The 19868-nt window shown below is 38.3% G+C and overlaps 1 protein-coding gene across 3 annotated transcripts; it reads right to left on the bottom strand.

The window, feature by feature from the left end:
• Nucleotides 1–662: 662 nt before the first annotated feature.
• WSB1 (WD repeat and SOCS box containing 1) lies at nucleotides 663–16124 on the bottom strand. Of its 3 annotated transcripts, XM_081161868.1 has the most exons (9): nucleotides 15756–16124; nucleotides 11022–11190; nucleotides 9814–10082; nucleotides 8996–9127; nucleotides 6795–6895; nucleotides 4385–4557; nucleotides 3758–3871; nucleotides 2103–2210; nucleotides 663–1808 (listed from the first exon to the last, which is right to left on the bottom strand). In XM_081161868.1, the coding sequence occupies exons 1-9, from the start codon at nucleotides 15793–15795 to the stop codon at nucleotides 1649–1651; spliced, it is 1266 nt and encodes a 421-aa protein (XP_081017994.1). In that variant the 5' UTR covers nucleotides 15796–16124; the 3' UTR covers nucleotides 663–1648. The 3 variants fall into 3 exon arrangements, with proteins under 3 accessions (XP_081017994.1, XP_081017995.1, XP_081017996.1); XM_081161869.1 differs by lacking the exon at nucleotides 15756–16124 and having other exon boundaries at nucleotides 4385–5920; nucleotides 11022–11174; XM_081161870.1 differs by lacking the exons at nucleotides 6795–6895; nucleotides 8996–9127; nucleotides 9814–10082; nucleotides 11022–11190; nucleotides 15756–16124 and adding an exon at nucleotides 5745–5818.
• Nucleotides 16125–19868: the final 3744 nt, after the last annotated feature.

The raw sequence follows: 19868 nt of genomic DNA, 5'->3' as shown, positions 1-19868 counted from the left end.
AATGCTATTTTTACTTGGTCGAATAGATTGGTTAGAGGGTAAATAATTAAATGGTGTGAAGAATAAATTATTTTAAAATTATAAAACATATGTATTATGAAGTAAAATGCAAAAAAATCACAACAGGTTTAAAGATGAGGTGCTTTTGTGCTTCTTTCTGTAAAATATAGGTGATTCTCAAGAAGTAACTTCAGCAAATTTCCCCCTCGCTTTCAAATTGATAGCCTACACCCATATATACACCCTTAACAGAGCCAGCCAACTGTAAGAACTTATAAGTAACTTCTTAGTGGAAACAATCAAGTTTCAAGAGCACACATAGCTAATAAAAGGTTCTGCCCACATCACTAGATTTTTCTTATGGCTATTTTAACCAGATAGTACCTATCAGCCTGTTCCCCTAAAATATCCTGTTCTTCTTTTGCTCAGTAGTTATTTTGCTTTGTTCTAGAGTTTTTAAAGTAAGCATCACTGCAACAATTCTCCCAGAAGAAACCAATGTAAAAGTTAAAATCATGAAGCATTAACTCTAGCCCTATACTTTTGCTATTTTTTCAATACCTTTTTTGCTTAATTTGCTAGAGGTGCTCCATCAATCTTACAATGGAGGCAGACAAAAAGCATTACACCTTCCAAAGTATTTAAGAAACATTTGCAGAAGATAGTGATTTTTTGTCTTTAATTAAAAAACTGAAAATATATAATCAGCATTTTACATAATACATACATTCTTAGTATCTGCAGGTACGATAAATAACAGAAGACAAAAGAAGGTGTACTATATTGCTTCCCTTTGGTAAGTCACCAATATTATCCCTTGCAGAAACATAGGATACATGTAAAAACAGACAAAACAACAAAAAGCACAAAACCATGGTCTTAAAATAACTGACCCTTACTACAAACAACAAAATATTTAGCAATAAAATAATACAGTAGATGAATTTTCAAACTGACTAAAATTTATAATACTTTATACCAGAGGGGTTAAAAGTAACAAACTGCTTTCCAAAATTAAGATCCACAGCTGTAGTTTGGGAGGGAGAGAGGACACCCTTTTTCTAGTTTTATCCTGGCTGTTTTTAACTGAACATCACATTCAAACTCTACCTCTCAGATGCCACTATAAAGGAAAACAAAATCTTTTCCTATAAAAATCTGTTTTACTTACAAGTCAGTTGTCTGACTCCCTCCACAAACACATTTTAGATGAGGCAAATTCAGCTTTCTTAAGTCAATATTTACCATCTAAACTCAGTGTCCAGAACTTTAAAAAATTCCTTCCACTTTACAGCAAAGATACATAATATTGTGGCTCTACTGAAGCAATATATACATGTTGGAACTAAAGATTAGAAAAGCAGAAGGGTCCATTCAACACATAGCTGCTTATATCTAAATATGTACAAGTATGTATGTTTTCACAGTTAAGTTTTAGGGGGAAAAAATACATTTTATATGTTCAGAAATATTTCTACTGTAGTCTATAAATAATATTTTAAAAATCCAACTGATCAAAATGCAGTACAAGAACATATCAAATTAAATAAATCTTCTAAACCTTGAAAAACAGATACTTGAAGTCAGTAAAGCTTGAGGTTTACATAAGCGTGCTCTGTCAGTCCCTACCACTCGTATTTAGAGTCCTCTAAATACGATAGGAGAGAAACTCCAACACTTTGGAAGGAATCGGCAGCTTCTGGACTTCTTGGGTGGGCATCACTCTCCGGATTGACATGCGACATAAATGCTGAAGGCTAGGGATATGCCTCGGAGTGGCCCAAAAATACACACTTCCATCATGTGTCCTAAACAGAAACAAAAAAAATCACAAGCTCAGTCATCTGAGAACATGTATTTCAACATCCTACAGCTCAAACAATTATTGGCCAAGGCTGTGTATTAGAGTCACAAACTGCACATTAAAACCTAATTAAGGAGACCTAACCAATAATCATAATCTCCTCTATCACAAAGCAATAATATTATAAAGAGCCCTTATGAAAGATTTACTGACAATAAACACTGGCTGCTTTGACTATAAACCACCTGAAACTGTCTCTTAAAAACAAACAAACATAAAAATAGAAAAATGGATTTACCCAGCAGCTAAAACACTGCCATCAGTAGAAAAGGCACAGCAAAGACCATTGCTCAAAGATGCAACTTGTACTGGATAATCCTCATCAATTCTCCAGAACCTCACCATTCTGGAAAGGAAATACATTGAATACATTGTCCAGTAAGTATCTAGTAGGAAATTTAATGTAAAGGCAACTTTAAAAATTGAAAAAGAAATGCCATTATGTTCTGAGTCACAAAATAGTACATTCACACACAAATCACTGCAGTAAACAATTACTGTTACTTGTTTTACAAAGTATTTTACAGTCTTGCCCTGGCCAGGTGGCTCAGTTGGTTGGAGCATCGTCCTGTGCACCAAAAGATTTCGGGGTTAGATTCACAGTCAGGGCACGTACGGGAGGGAGCCCATCGATGTTTCTCTTTCTCTTCCTCCCTCTCTCCCCCCTCCCTTCCTTCCTCTCTAAAATCAATAAACATATCCTCAGGTGAGGATAAATTTTTAAAAAGTTATTTTATAGTCTATACCAAGTGGTACTCTGGACCACTTAACTCACACTTAAGAGACTATAATGCATGTCTGTCTTCCCTTTCCAGTTCAGACCCATAATGCTCACAGTCCAAACCTTTCTCCTTTTTCTTACATTTAAAACCCAATACCTGATCTGTTTTACCATCATTCCAAGACATTTTATAAAGCCTTTTCACCTAAGTAGAATGTGTCTAGGAACAGTAGAAAACTGACATTCAGAATTTATCTGAGCAAACAGGAGAAAACAATGATTACTGGCAAATAAAAAAGAATTCTCCCTGTACATTTGCTAACATTCTGGAAAGATGATAATGAGTTGCCTTCTGAATTAACGTGACCAAATTTCTAAATGCTCTATCCATGCACATTATATAATAAAAGCATGAGAGAATGAATAGCTACAACTAGTTTCTGATTCTTACGAATAAACATCTCATTCATGTGACCTTTCATTTTATAGTCTCAATTGCAGTGGATACAAATTACTCTTTTTACCATTTATTTCACTTTGACAATGTCCTTCTGCTTCAACCTTTGTAAGATAGTACTGGTAGGCTAAAAGCTAATTAAAAATCTACCCAGTTAGCCTGAACTAGTTAACAAAGAACACCGGGAGGGGGGAGGGGAACAGGAGATATGACATCTGTAATACTGTCAACAATAAAAATATATATAAAAAAACATGCCCAGCTGGGCATGGCTCAGCGGTTGAGCGTCAACCTAGGATCCAGGTGATCAGAGTTCGATTCCGGGTCAGGGCACATGCCCGGGTTGCGGGCTCGATCAATGACTCTCTCATCATTGATGTTTCTCTCTCTCTCTCTCTCTCTCCTTTCCTCTCTCTGAAATCAATATATATTTAAAATATATGTGTATATATATATATATATAAAAAAACAAATAAATAAAAACAACATCAACAAAAGAAACATAGGGAAAGGCATGCACGGATACTGTTCAGGTCAATATTCTTTAAGAAACATCATCTCCCAGGATCTTGTCCAGAGAAAAAGGCACTAAAACCCAAACTGCAGAAAGGCTTTTTTAAAATTTAGCCTTAAGAATGTTTTCATTAAGTAGGAGGATGAAAGGAAACATTTAAAAGACAATAATAAGTAGGTCAAGTATAATTCACACACTTACTTATCATCAGCAAGGCTTGCAATATGCAGTCCGTCATGACTAAAAGATACAGATCGTACCCATCGGTCATTTGCTCCTCCAGCAAAAATTGGAGTAGGTGGGGGAAACAGGTGCCTGAGGTCAAAACACATGTTTCAGTGGAGATGAGAGTCACTTCAAGAAATAAAACTACCCAGGTACTAAGTACATCTGTCTTTGAGTAATGTTTAAAGTGGCCTTAGTGTAACACAACTAAGACGACTTCAGAAGAGCTGATATATCCAAATTAAATGAAAGGGACCTGAGAAGAATTACTAATCTCCTTTTAAGAATGTGGTTTAAGGCACTAAGATTAAGTTCAACTTTAAACTATTTTTTCCAACATGAAACTCTAAATATAATTACTTCTACAGAGTCATGTCCATTAAATAACAAAATCTGTATTAAGAGAGCCAAATTTAATTTTAGAATTTATATTTAAAGCTTTGCATTACTCAAGGGCCTAAATAATAACAAAATTTAAAATTCCAACAGACTGCAATTTTAGGTTTCACATGTTAGTGATTCTAATCATTCATGTAATTTCTTAAAAGTTATACTGATAGCCAGAGACAAATTACAGGCTAAAATAATTCATGCTGTACCCACCCTAATTCCATAAGAATGTCTCCAGTATGTGGATCCCAGATATACACTCGAGTATCATAAGATGCAGTAGCCAATAATGCTCCATCAGGAGAAAAGTCACAAGCTACGACATCATGGTGATGTCCTTCTAGTTTCCGTATCATGGTATACTTATCCATATCCCAAAGGAAAACCTGCAATAAAAATGCAAATGTTATAGCTTCATTCAGACACACAGAGGGCAAAATGGCACATCTTAAACTAAAACTGCTAAATTTAATTCAGATTATATTAAATTAAACATCATAAATTATGAATAATTAAAAGAATATGCTCAGTGTCATAGTCAGATTAAAATCAGTCTTTAAGTTAATTAAAGTAGACATGCAAATACTATTTCAAATGTTTCTGTTAAATGTTAATTAAAAAATAGGCCTAAACATAAAAAAGGCAGGGCAATTTAACCACAAAGTTATACTGAAATCCATTTACTCCAAAAACTAATTAATTGAAATATACAAAAATAAATAGGGTTAAGTACTACAAACCCCCTTTTTTTCTTCCAGAAACTACCAAATTTTAAAAAAATATACAGACAGAAAATGTAAGGTTAACAAATTGTTACTCCATTGGCATCTCCCTTTGAGATAATCACTTGTTTACAAAAGGCTTGGATCACCAACGTGAGCCTAGGAAGAGAAACAGATACTGCAAGCAAAGAGAATTTTCACAGCCAAATGAAATTTCTTTGGCAAACAACAACGATGTTAAAACCACATTACAATATAAAAATGCTAATTTACAAAAATAATACAATTAACATTTCTGTGAATCAAGATTTGCTTATCTTATTTTTCCCAAACGGACCACACAATCATTAGTCATTTTAAGCATAAAACATTTAAATTACTTTAGTACAAGTTCACATAGAGTTTTAGATTCTAAAATCAGTAGACTGTGCAGAATAGCTATAAATAGGACTCTAATGTTTACTGCATGTTATGCTAAATGTGAGGTTGGAAATTTAACAACCCTAGTAAGACAATCTCTCTTCCTCTTGGGATAAAGCAATCCTTTTGGCTACATTTTTTTTCTGCACAGACACAATATATTACTTCCAAAGGAAAAAAAACCACAAATTTTAAATTGGATCAGACTTAAGGTAACTCTACCATCTCAAAGAATTCCAAAAAATAGTACAGAGAAACCATCTGAAAGCCAATTACATTACATTAAATTGGTTTCACATGTCAGACTCCCAATTCCATCAGACTGGAAGATCAATTTACTTTGAGGAGTCAGTGGGTTTCACTGGGGGGAAATTATTTTAAAAAAGAAAAAAAGAAAGAAAGAAAAGCAGAAAGTGGACATCGACCAGCACCTGTGTACGTACAGTACACCTTGCAGCCGAATGCAAGGTTACTTCATCCTATGGTAAAGGTCGCCCCCAGCCCGGTAGCCAGAGATGCCACTCTTTCTGCCCAGCTAACACCATTGTGCGCCTGTGTGCGAGTGGTGCCAGCATAACCTCAATCACACCAATATTGCTGCCACCACCTGTGACAGGGAAAGCAAGAAGCATATGGAAAACACACAGCCTAAAATAGCAATGTCAACATCTAGCTTTGTTGTTCTTAAGATTTTTAAAGAACTAAACTAAGTATTTTTTTCTAAACTTCCAACATCTGCAACTATTATTTTAACATACTTCTTGGACCCATAAAATGCATTTTAACCAGCCTCCCACCCCCATTATCTCAAGGTGTATGTGATCACCACATATTTGGACTTCAACCATTTTCATAAATATCCGAAACTAAAAAAATCTCTAACTATACTAACACAGAGCTGGTAGACAACTGAAGAGTTCAGCGATAAGCATAACCCTCTTAAGAGTTACTTTATACTTAATCTGTCTAAAGGTATGCTATGCCTGGTGGTATAAGACAGACCATATCAAATTTCTTCTATAATACACCCTAGGACATATATGAGCACTATTTTCACTCTTATTAGATTTTTAAGTTACTTTTTTTCAGTTAAATGTCCAGGAGCAGCTGGGACTCAAACTTTTTAAACAGCAAACTGGACAAAAAATAGAACAACAGAGAAGAAAATTATTAGCAAGGGAATGTCTTAACATTTGGACTATCTTCTATAGCACATAAACTTTCCTAAATCTTAGAAAACTAAATTGACAAACCCTTTATTTTATGAATAGTATCTCTAACTAAAAGCAATAGAATTTCTCACTTCACAATCAATAAGTATATTTAATTTCCCTCATGCAAATTCTCCCCATCACAAAATAAAACATTTAAGATATTCATGACACCGAGCAGACTTGATATGTTACTTAGATTTAAAAGTGATTATGCACACATTATTAAAATCCAAATCACAACTAACGTATGAGAACTTTGACACATACTGCTTTACTGGCTCCCACTGAGCACAGCATGGAAGAGTCAGGAGAGAATGCACAGCTGTACACCCAGTTCTGATGGCCCCTCAATACTTTCATCATGTTTCCTGAACAAAAAGAAATACCTGTGTTAATCCTAGAATCCAGTTCAAATGAGTATCATTCAAAAATGGCAGAATTATAGAATCATAAACTTCTACAGTGGCAGGGATTTACCTAAAATGTGTTGGCAATATACACCGGTTACTCATTTTTGTAACTAAAATTTTATTGGAATACAATCATCCCAATTTGTTTATGTTGTGCTCCAATGGCAGAAGAAACTAACTATGGCAGAGTTAGCATGGTCCATAAGCCTAACATTTGGCATCTGGCTCTTTAAGAAAAAGTCTGCTTACCCTTCATTTATAGAAAATAGACTTCTTTTGGTCTAATTCCTTTATTTTACAAATGAGGGAACTGAAACATGGCAAGGATGAAATTTAATGAACATCTTCAAAATGCCTTTTCACCCTTTTTTCTTTTTGATACCCTAACACTCTACTCCAAATTCCCTGTACATTATACCCAAAGCACACAATTATGGCTAAGTATATTTTAACTCTTAGTTCTACAAATATTTACAGAATACCTCTACATGCCAGGCAGTGAAGGTACAGCTGTGAATAAGACACAGTCCCTGCTCTCTTGGAGCTTACATTTTACTGAGTCTACATTCTTAAAACATATGCACATAACGAAAAATATGTTGAGGAAGCAAGCACTATGTGATATGCAAAAGAATATAAAAAATCACCAAACTGCCCAGCCGGGTGTGGCTCAGCAGTTGAGCATCGACCTAGGATCCAGGAGATCGAGGTTCGATTCCTGGTCAGGGCACATGCCTGGGTTGCAGGTTGCAGCCCATCAATGACTCTCGCATCATTGATGTTTCTCTCTCTCTCCCTCTCTCTCTCCCCCTTCCTCTCTCTGAAATCAATAAAGATGTCTTTAAAAAAAAAAAAAAAAAAATCACCAAACTATTTTAACAACTGGGGTCCCTTAGCCCTTCAACAGCTGAGAAATCACAAAATTGATTAAATGCAAAGGAAGCACCTCATGATTTGGTATTATTTTATTAGGCAATGGTTACTACCCATCAACTGGAACAAGTTTCCAAATCTGAGGGCTTTTGCTTCCTACTACACAATTTAAGCTACCTAAGCAAGCCTGTCACCTTCCAGCTTGAGGCTATTAGAGAATTAGCAGATCTTACTTAAATACAAGGTTTTAGTTAAAACTATAAACTCATTAGAGGCTAAGAAGAGGGGAGAGATACGCTCTATGGTCCTCTCAAACAAGGACGATTCTCCAAAACTTTATTAATAAGCATCACAATATCAAGGTTTCAGAAAAATCTGAGTACTTGCACTGACATATCTTTTATTATATTGAAGGGCAAATCTTTTACTTTTTATAATTTCTTAACCTATCCAATGTAATATTATGCTTATTAGCATTTACATGTTATAAATTCTGGTGTACAAATCACATTTAAATCTAAATTTTATTAGATCACTAAGTTATATCTGTTTGCTTATTCAAGGTCTACTTAAATTTTCACTAAGCAAATGAAGGAAATTAATAACCCTCCCTAAGATAAGGAAATAAACCAACACAAACCAGTTCATATAAAACCCTAAAACTGACCTAGATTTTATCCTCAAATAGTTGGTAGAGATCTGTGTGGTTAGTTTCTGTGTGAATAATTAGATTGTTTACTTAGAGTAACTGCTGGCTCCTATTCTGGGTCACATTTATGGTTTTATCTATATAGGGAAAGGGACCAAAGAACTAAGTAGAGAAAAGGAAACGGATCATACGACACTTTTAAAGTCAAATGCCCCAACCTGGCTGGGCGAAGCTCAGCCGTTGAGCGTCGACCTAGGATCCAGGCGATCAGGGTTTGATTCCTGGTCAGGGCACATGCCTGGGTTGCAGGCTCGATCCCCAGTTGGGCGCCTGCAGGAGGCAGCCGAACAATGACTCTCTCATCATTGATGTTTCTCTTTCTCTCTCTCCCCCCCTCCTTTCCTCTCTCTGAAATCAATAAAGATATATTATTTAAAAAAAAAAAAAAGTCAAATGCCCCAGATAAACCCAATACCTTTCAGTAGTAATATCAACAAACTAATTCTTTTTCATAGCCTGGAAAAAAAAAGACATACCATCATCTTTCAGGTCCCACACTCTCAGAGTTTTGTCTCTTGAAGCTGACACTAGGATCAAGCTCCCATCTGGAGCAAAAGTTAAATCTCTGACCACTTCAGTATGATCTACCAAGTTAAGGAGGAGTTTTCCTAAATGCAATAGAAAGGAAAAAAATAAGACAATGTTAATGATTTTTATCAGCTTCTATTTTATAAATAGTGTTCCTCACCACTTAAAAAATATTTGGGCACCTCTGTAGCTTACCAATTGTAAAACAACTTATTTATTAGTGTTATTACGATTACTTTTTAAAAATTTTTAAATCCTTCAAACTTTTGAGTACATACTATCAGCCAGAAACTGTTTTAGGTAGTGAACAACACATTTACTTTTAATTGCCCAAAGAATGTGACTTCTAATCCTATCTAGTTAAACTTTAGATAAAATGCCACTAAAACCTTCCAAAGGGTTAGATGATTGTTAAAAACCAGATCTGCCTTGAAGCCTGTAAGCTATCAATCACTGAAAACTATCTAAGAAACCACCTGCTATGTGAGTCATAAATTACTAGTTATAAGTGATAATTAACTAAGCATTCCTTAGATATGCCCTTCCTGCTATAATATTTTCTGAAGAGTGACCAAGCAGTGTGAACTCTGTTTTCCTAAATTAAAGCCACAGTTGAAGATGCTATTAGGTCAACTAAAAAAGACACATTGTACCAATTCTTGCTTTTCAGTAAGTTAAAATCCTCAAGTCACATGTTCTACTGCCTATGAGCAACACCCTGCATCATAAAATAATCAAGTTTGCTTTTAAAATTATGAATCCATACCTGTATATACATCCCATATTTTGATACGCCCATTGCTTAACCCTGTGGCAAGCAGTAGCTGATCTTGTCCAAATTTGAATCGATGCCATTCTATATTTACACAGCGACTCTGTTTTTCTGGAACTGAAGATCCAAAAGCAAGACTCCAGACTATATCACCACAGTCTATAATATGTTCACGAGGCTTATTTTTCTGAGCACCATCACTATTTTGTCTTGACAATCTCAAACTGCTTGAATTAGTGATATTCTTTGTGCCATGCAAGAGACTGGGGGGGGAGGGGGGGTGAGATTGAAATCTAGTTATTATTTACTCAGGACTCCTGTAGATATGAAATGATGTTTGTTAAAACAACGTCAATATTATTACAGTGATACTAAATAACAATAGAATCCTATAAATGGGAAGGGAAAAAGTTGATATTAGCTATGAGGACACGACCAAATAAATTCTCAGTAGCTGAAAAAGAGAGGGAGTTCAACAATAAAGTAATTTATAATTTATTTGTTTCATATTTTTCTTCAAAACTACTATATCAGTTAGGACTCCTTTAATCTAAAGCAAGTATAAACAAGCAAAAACAAAGCAAAACAAAAACCTTGAGAAGCTAAGACATTGTGAAGCCAACATCAGGAAATTTCCCTAAAAAAACCCCACCATAATAATCAGTAGTTTCCCATACTTTCTAGACCTAAAGTAATATGTAATAAGGACATTAATAAATATAACCAAGAAAGTTGACTAGACACAAAAAGTAGGGAAAGATTAAATTTAGACTATGATATATTTTAGAAAAACTTTCAACAAATATCCAAACTCAATTAAACTCAAACAGAGGATAGTAATCACATGATCTATGCACCTCTGTTATCTAATAAAATGTTGTGAAATCAAAAAGCATCACACAACAAAAGTCACCTGGCCTGGCACAACACAATATATACTTCATCAAGGCACAATTAATCTGCGTTTTAATACACATAACCATTTATTACAAACACAAAAGTATCTGAGAAAGTGTTATATAACATATAAAGCCAGATAATTCTTCCCACAAATTTTCCAATACACTCAGCTTATGATAAAACACATTTACAACAGTCTACAAAGGAAAAACTTAAATATTAAAATCTTTTTATTACTCCACACAGCGAAAACAGGAAATTCTACAAACAGATACAAAATACGGAAAAGAAAAGTGTCTTACAAGTTCTTAAGGCACTGGGACCACGGAACAAGCTTTACGGTACAATATCCTTGGGACCAAGCGAAGTACGAACCATCTGGAGCAAAAGCAACAGTCCAATTTTCACGACCACATTTCTTGTCAAAAGGAGCTGCTAGAGCCAAAAGTTCACCTATAGTACGTGATCTCACTAAAAAGAAAAAGAAAAATACAGGATATCATATATAACCAGCAATGAATTTGAGACTCCCTCCATATTACTTTGGAGTAATATGGAGTAAATACTCAACTCCATTGAGTCATTGAGTATTTTTTTCCCCTTTTCTATAAGAACAAGATATAATGAGTTCTACTTTCCACCCTTTCAGGGGACATATCTGGTGTGAAGACCCCTTAATGATAACACCTTCAAGTTTTGGCGAAGTTTTCAGTTTCCTAAAATTTTCCAAAGCAAGAAAGTTTCAATTAAAAAACTGGTTAAGTAATAATACTGTAACGATCAATCAGGACTATCCATTACTGAAGTCCTGACTTGCACTGCCTTATGTTTTCATCAAATTACTAACATTAAAATACAAGAGACTAAAGTTACTTCGCAAGAAAAGTATTTTCCAAAAAGCCTACAGCTTTCAAAAACCATAAACTACTATAAAATACAAAACTACATCATTAGTCAAAGAAAAGCACTATAAAATGGTCTATTCTTGCTTATCTTTTTCAGGGCCAGGTCACAAAAATCACAAACCCTCAGAACTAGAAGGGACTTACAAGATTATTTAGTCCAACCTCTCAACCAGTGCTTTAAATGCATAACATTTATGCTTCTTCAACAGTGGTCCATAAGCATCTTCCTAATGGGCTACAAAATGACCCCAAAATGGAAATAATTATTTTGGTTTTAGAAGGACAAAAAAAAAGGGCAATCCCATACATTTTTCAATTAAGAGTACTTAACTTTAACATTCGTAATAAAAGCTGGCATATTAACACAGTGTAGAGAATTTTTTTCTGTGTTTAACAAGCACGATCAACAAGCTTCTTCTGTACATGTGTGCATGCATACTTAGCTGGAATTTCCTCAATTTTGGGAAAGGATCCTCATTAGTGTTTCACCAATGCTGCCTTGGGTTGGTCTTACTTTCAATTTTGCTGTTCTTCCTTCTTAGTTGTAAGTTTTTGTCGTTTAGTTTCTCTATTATCTATTTTGTAGTCAATTGTCTGGTTATCTCTACAGTGTATTTTTATGTATTTGGTTTAAACTTTCCAAAAACTAAACAATATATTCTATGTACTGCAGTTCAAGTAAGAACCACTTATACTCCTATTGCAAGGGCAGATATATACTCATTCAGTGACACTTCCAGTCTCAATGTGTGCTCCACCAACAGCTAGTATAGCATCTGTCATATGACAGGGGCTTGGTAAATATTTACTGAATGAATATGAAAGCCCATGTATAAGCTCTCAAGTGATTTAAATATTTCATTGACCAATTCTTTGATATATTAAAGAATAGGCTATGGTTTAAAAAGTAAACAAAACTGAGACCTATTTTTCTATGATATTCATAAATGTGAATACCTAATAAGGCTCATTCTAATTTGGTGCAGCTGAGATTATCAGAAACTTTCCTTTTGATGACTCAAAATCTTCTTCCTTGCCACTCCACCCACTCAGTCCCGATTCTGACATAAGCCTAATCCTGCTCTCACATGACATTAATATGTTGAAGACGGCTATGACATCATCAACTAAATATTTTCACCAGGCTAAAATCTCCAATCCTTTTAGTCATTCCTTAGACTCTTCATCTTCACCGTACTTTTCTGGGTAAACTCCAGTTACTAATGGCCCTCATAAAAGTGGCACCCATAACTAAACACAATACTTCAGAGGTGGCTTAATGAAAGCAGCAAAACCCCCCACCTACCGCCAACTCACTTATACTCAATACAGCATAAGGTGACATTAACTTCATTAATAATGGCTTTCTTAATACAAAATTTACAAACCAGTAACCCCCATATGCCTGCAGAATTTGCAACTCCTGCCTAAATCTTTTTTCTTTTTTAACTTAGGTTTCTGTTTAACCACATCTATCTTTTAAATCTGTAAATTTTAGGAGAAAAAAATAAAAGTTCACAAAAAAGGAAGCAAGTTTTAAAATTCAACTGAAAAATGCAAGCATTCTCTTAAAAAGGGAAAGCCCCTAGTTAAACTACATGAGTATACTTATGTGATTTCTATCTTAAAAAATAGAGGACTGGCCCTTACATTCAACTTCAAAAACACCTGGTAAATTAGACTAGCACTCACCTTTCCTTCAGCAAGACTAACTTTCCCACAGAAAACTCATTTTTTGGTCTGTATTTTAGGATCACTCTGTATTTCCTTTCAGGATCCAAAATACTTTTAATAACAAGGCAGGGTTTTTTTCCTTCTTTTACCTTGGCCACAATCACAAAATTCCTTTTATGTAAAGGGTGGTAATAAATTAGCAACTAAAAAACTGTTTCAAAAAAAAACCAAAGACCATGAAATAATAAGCTAATTTATTCCTGAATATAAATTCAAGAAATGGTGCCACTATAAACCCCCCCAAAAAACTTGCCAAATACTGTTACAAGTATTGTATTAATACTTACCTTGTGTTTCTTTGTTAACAGGTAGATCAAATGACCTTTGCAGTTTAATCAAATGGATCTAAGCACTCATTTATTTAAATACTTACTGGTACAATGTTATAAACTAGCACAAGGTTTATAATGAAGCACTTTGAGAAAAAATTTTTTATAAGTTAAACCTTTATTGCATTACCTGCAACTGCTTAATGTTGGTATCCTAAGAAATGTATGATTTAGACCTTGTACAAGGGAAAAGCTGCCTTGGACATAAGATACAACTCTCCATTACTAATGGTATCTGTACAGTAGTAACACATCATCTGAGTCACTGCTGAACCAAGAAAACCAGATTTAGCTCCTTCTTCACATTCCTCCCTTCAATTTCACAACCAGAAAGGGAGGATCTTTGATAGCGCCTTGAGAAAGAGGGCAGTCACTCCCTGTCACGTAGATTTCTTTAATCATTCACGGAATCTTGTCTCCCCTCTTTCAGTAGTACTAGAGAACCAAAATAGGCATAATTCATATCCAAGAAAGGGGGGAAAGTCCTTACTGATAGACACAAAGCTACACAGAGATACTAGTGTTTAACTTTGTATCCAAATGATACTTAAAAAAAAAAAAAAGTTAGAAAAGGTCAAAGTATGTTTATATTGGCACTTCGCTAGTAACTTCATTTTATATCCAGGAACTAACACTGAGACCTAAATATGCAAAAAAAATTTAAATTTTTAAGTTTTCAAAATGGTTCATCAAGGCAAAGTAAAAATACAGATTAAAGAAAGGCAGATCGCTCGTCTGTAATATGTAAAAGGAAAAAAAACCCAATGGACTGAGAATAAGAACTTCTGAGTTCTATGAGTCATTTAAATCAAGGTTTAAGTCCCCTCTTAAACTGCCATTCAACCTTACCCTTAAAAGAACTAAAGTCCAGAATTCTGTCTCTAAATACAAAAAATTTACCCACATACAGGATAGAGGGTGTTTGGGCTACTTCAGCTTCTCCTTTTCTCTACAAACACCTCTCCCTCCATGTATTTAAAGAACAAGAAAATGCAAAGGCTCCTCACTGAGTAGCCACCTTTCAATTTTCATTTAATTAACACAGTAAGTTCAGAGTTGGGTGTGGTTTTTTGGGGGGGGGGGGGAGGAGGGAGATGCTAAATCTATTTTAAGTTCTAAAATAAAAATTGTATATATTTAAGGTTTATAACATGACGACTTGATAAGTTCAATTTTTACTAACTCTATCAATGCACTGCACCCCCAACCCCCAAAAGTTGTTCCAGTTATTTTACCTTGAGAGAGGATTTAAATAATGGGAGGTGCTTCTAACTGAACCTCTGAGGTCTTGAGGCACAACCTTCAAAATCTACTGCCCTGTCTTCGTCGTGGCAGAGCTAGCCACTAAACCAGTTTTTAGACAACCTTTTCAGAGGCTGCCCTTCCGTAGTCTTTCCCTCTGTCACTCCACCCCACCACCTGCTCCTCCCTGCTCCTATGTGTCTCAAAGATAATTCTGAGCCGTCCTCCCCTGAGCCACTCCCTTTCTTAACGCCCTACCATTTTTTAAAACACTGCTTTTTTCGGGCTGCTGGCACCGCTTCGGTCGCATTTCTCCTCAAAGGGTGGCCTGGTACAGGAGGACCCCACCTTTCATTACAGCTCAAAACACTCAAGTTAACTTTTCGCATCGTCGATTGAACTGTCCCCGAGCCGTGCCCAGCACTCCCCTGTCCACTCGACGCTCTAACCGCTGAGCCAAGAAGAATCCCAGGATAACGGCTCCGCTCGGAACTCGGAGGACACCGGTCCCCCCGGGGGTGTATGTCCGCCCCCGGCCCCAGTCACTGGGGCCCTCGGTACTCGGCGCGCACGTCCCCCTACACCCTGAGAGCCGTGCCCTGCCTCCTTCGGTGAATGGGTTCATCAATGGTGAACCCCTTTACCACCTCGCAACACCCACCCGCGGGGCCGCTTCCCCCCAGTTCGTTCCAGGGCTCGGCCCCGGCTCACCCTACTCCCCTCAGACCCAAAAAGGCTTCCTCTCGACCCCCCTCCGCGGAGTCCCTGCCTCTCCCGAGCCCCCGCGCGCCCACCAGCACCCCTTGCCCGCCGTCCCATTCCTCACCGATCTCTTTCTCGTTAACCCTCGGAGGAAAGCTGGCCATCTATGGGGCACCGTCTGATTCCGGGGACGCGATGCGGGCGCAACGACAGAGAAGGGAGCGGCGAGCGCTGAGGGGCGTGACGCGGGCTCGGTCCCTCCCGGTCCCGGGGATGGAGGGGAGGGGCGGGGGCGGTGGCGGCGGCCTCTGCCGACTGCCCCGGGAAAGCTCCGGAAGGCCTCGGACCGAACTATAGAGTCAAACACAGACAATAGACCCTGGTCCCTGCCTCGCGATTACAGACCAGGACACTCCCTTCCACACGGTCGACGGCAAACGAGACACTGGAGACAAAATGGCGGGCAGCGCGGTGATATCAGGGCTGTGGGGGCGGGGTCTTGTGATGTCACAGCCAGAGGCCCCGCCTCCCGACGCTCGGGACGTGACGGCTCGGGCTCGGCGCCCCGCCCTCCCTCCGGGTGATGCGCGGGCCTGGTCGGGCGGGATCCGATCCCCGAGAGCAGGAAGCGCGGGGAAGCGGAGGCGGGGGCGGAGCGGCAGCTGCAGCCCCAGCGCAGCTGAGCTGGAACCTGAGTGGGCGTTTGACTGGGTCTCGTTTTCCGGGCCCGGACCCCTAGCACCGTATTTATAAGTTGAAGCGCCGTTGAAAAGGCAAACCGAGAACTGTGTAATACATATTAGGCCGCAGTTTAAAGACTGCATGGAATTTAAACCGAACTGAAAGGAACAAAAAAGACGTTTCAGATTTTAACTCGATTTGGCCCTCTCCGGAGCCCCCAGTGTGCTGGGGAACTGGAGGTGGTTGGGCGGATGGAAAAATGAGATGAGAACGGACATCGCTGTGCGCCGCTCGTCAGGCCGCGAACGTTCTGGCAGGAGCCAGCGGGTTCTAGCAGGGACCGAGGTGACGGGCGGTGAGAAGCGGGAGGCCGGGGCACGGTGGCCTCCCGCCCGCCTCCCGACCTCCGCGGCTGCCTTCGTGCCCGCTGGTCCTGCAGGGGCTGCCTCCCGGCTGCAGCAGGGCTGGGGAGCCGCGGCCGCCGGCTCGGGCCGAGGCGGACCCTGCGGTCAGCTCAGAAACGGCCCGGCCCGCCCCGAGGGCCCGGCCGCGGGAGACAGCGCCGCTCCGCCGGGCTGCTGCGGGTGTCGGCGTCTGCCAGGAGCTAGCTGGCTCCCATTTACAGAGGACATATTTGCATTTTAATGAGCCCTTCCGAGGAATCTAAACCTTGTTCCAAAGGAGGCCATCTAAGGCTGGGAATTTAAAAAATGTGGCAGATACGGATGGGGGAAAGAGTTGCATAGCCAAACTTGAGAGATTTCAGATGACACCTACCTACCGCGTCTGCTTTTTCATTGCATGACTGATAATTCTTTCAATAATGAAATGTGTAATAGCAGATATAAAATATCATCTCTCCTCCTTTTTTAATTAATCACTTTGTTACATTCAGTCAACATATTTATTCGTGACTTACCCTGTGCCAAGCAGTGGGGCTAGTTGTTCAGTATTTAGAGAACAAAAGAAAAATTTTAATTCAGTCTTGTAGCTCGTAAAGCAACATTTCTAATTCCTTTAACCAACTGCTATTACCTCCATTTACTTGTACTATACCATACAAGTTCATGAAAAAATACCAGTTCTTGAGTGTGAATTATTTTGGTGGCTTTTTCATGCAATTATTTAATTCCACTGTGGTTTATTTATTTTTGCTAACCAACAGACTTCCTGACCATTTTCTCAACTGGCAAAGGAAGTCAGTGGAATGAAAAATAATTTTATGATTTGTGTACTCATTAGTGATAACATTGAATATTTATTGGGCCCATGTTACATGCAAGGCACTATAAGTGCTTCTGTGGATTAACCCATTTAATACCCACAGTGGTATAAGTAGTGTATTCATCATTCACATTTTACAGACACTTAGTAACTTGACAGCAGTCACAGAGCTATTAAGAGGCAAGATTTGCACCCAAACTTCTCTGACTGCCCTGCCCTACATACTTCCGTGCTACCTTGTCTCTCACAAATGAAACTTGGCTGGAAAAGCATTTCATATCTATTTTTAATTTTAATGTTAAATCTGAATAGCAGTCATATCCCTTGTAAATCGCATAGAGTTGAAGTTCTCCAGAGTTTTATCCTTGGCCCACAGCTTTTTTCCTGCTCCCATGCTCTCTCTGGGTTATGGCAACCTGTCTTCTGGGTTTAACCACCAGCGCTGTGTGAAGACTGTCAAGTCCAGACCTGACTTCTTTCTTGAGCTTAAAATTTACATAAACATGGCAAAACTGAGCACATCATCTTCTCTCCCAAAGCTGCTCCAGTCTTCTATAGCCCCGACCTTAGTGATCATGTTCACCCAGTCGGTTCCCCAAGCCAGAGGCTGGAGGATTCTTAGACTCCCCTCTCTCTCTCTCTCATCCCCATGTGGAATCAGGCAATCCACAGGCTCTGCCAGTATGTTCTCTTAAACTGCTCTGGAGTCTGTCCTCTCTTTTCCAACTCAGCTGACACTGTCCTTAGTTCAAAATCTTACTGTGACAGCTCTCTTAGCAATCCTTTATAACCCCATACCTTGAGAAAAACCACCTTAGTGTATTTCCTTCTAATCTTTTAAAAACTTACTAGCTGTGTGTCCTTCAGCAAATTATGTAGCTAGCTTCCTATGCTTCAGTCTTCTCATCTATAAAATGGAGAACAATAATAATAATACCTACTTCATAGTTTCAAGAATTGAGTTAATATAAAAAAGCATTTAGAACAGGGTCTGACACAATGTCAGATACTAAGTGGCAGATGTGTATTAGATATTAATTCTTATATATAGTAATCTCAGCTAACTGCAAAATTGAAAGATCAAATTCTCATAAAAAATAAGGGATTGGCAAAGAGCCATAAAAATAACATTAAATAGCCCCTCTGGTGTGGCTCAGCGGTTGAGCATCGACCTATGATCCAGGAGACTGTGGTTCATTTCTTGGTCAGGGCACATGCCCAGGTTGTGGGCTCAGTCCCCAATGGGGGATGTACAGGAGGCAGCTGATCAATAAAGATATATTTTTTAAAAATAGCATTAAATATATGTATAATCAAAATAATAAATAAAAGTTCTGGAAAGTATTCATTTTCAAAACACTAAAACTGTTATCACTGGGGAGTTCTCCTCATCCCCCCAGGTTGCCTGTGGGTTTCTCGCAATGTCTTGAAATAAGGTATTTTCTGAGACTCACGTGGGAGGATGAGGTATTGTAGAAAGCTTTATTTCTGTGGAATTAAACCCCCGAGTTCCTGAGGTCCCCTCTCCTTTTACCCTAGCAAGGAAACGGTCCAGCTGTACCTTTAATAGGGCTAGAATTAAAACTGTTGCCCAGAGTTTCTGTTCCATGTCTGCACAGTCTAATATAGTATCAGGCTAGCATAGCTGTGTTCCCCCTTGCAGTTCATCAGTCCATTGCATGTAGGGTCTGCAGGGCCACATGGCTATGGAGGGAACATGGGCAGGAGCAAAGCCAAAGGAACCAGAGCACCAAGAGCCAAGAGAGCCAAAAGAGCCAAGAGAGTGAGCTCCTTTGTTTGGGGGATTATATATTCCCAAATTTTTGTGGACTTGCATTTGCTCCACCCCTTCTAGACAATGATTTGCATTCCCAGGTTTGACTGACAGGCATCTTCCCTACTCACCCCAAGTTTACTGAGCATGTGTCCATCTCCCCTTTGTTTGTTCCCTTCCCCTAGTGCTCTGCCAGGAATGGATCCCTGGGGAGTGTGAAGTTACAGTTTCCTGGTGAACCTGCCCAAATGACCATGCTTATAATGTCTCACCTTCCCCTTTGCTCCTTTCCTATTATTAATAATTAGCTAATTACAATGGTATCAAAACCACTAAAAAGACTATTCGTTTGTATCTGATTCTTGCACTATTCAGAAAACATTGCTGCTATGTAGTTATCTAAGACTGATTTACTCATAGTTTTTGTTATGTAGATATTATTTCCTTGAAAATTTTGAACCAACATTTGTTATCTTGAAATACAGTTTTTAAAAATTTGCATCCTCCCTTATATTCCATTTTCTCACATCTCAACAAAATGTTGTATTAACACTCTGG

The sequence above is a fragment of the Miniopterus schreibersii genome (assembly GCF_964146895.1).
Source record: "Miniopterus schreibersii genome assembly, chromosome: 16".
Taxonomy (NCBI): Eukaryota; Metazoa; Chordata; class Mammalia; order Chiroptera; family Miniopteridae; genus Miniopterus; species Miniopterus schreibersii.
The sequence above is the reverse complement of the archived record's forward strand: the minus strand, read 5'-3'. Positions and strand labels throughout refer to the sequence as shown.

Bases quoted from the DNA above. Each gene is read 5' to 3' on its own strand.
- WSB1 (XM_081161868.1), bottom strand. From the start codon at position 15,795: ATGGCCAGCTTTCCTCCGAGGGTTAACGAGAAAGAGATCG. The intron at 11,191-15,755 runs GTGAGGAATGGG...TTTTCTTTTTAG, and splicing joins GGTTAACGAGAAAGAGATCG to TGAGATCACGTACTATAGGT. The intron at 4,558-6,794 runs GTATGTGTCAAA...TTTTTATTGCAG, and splicing joins CAGTGGGAGCCAGTAAAGCA to GTTTTCCTTTGGGATATGGA.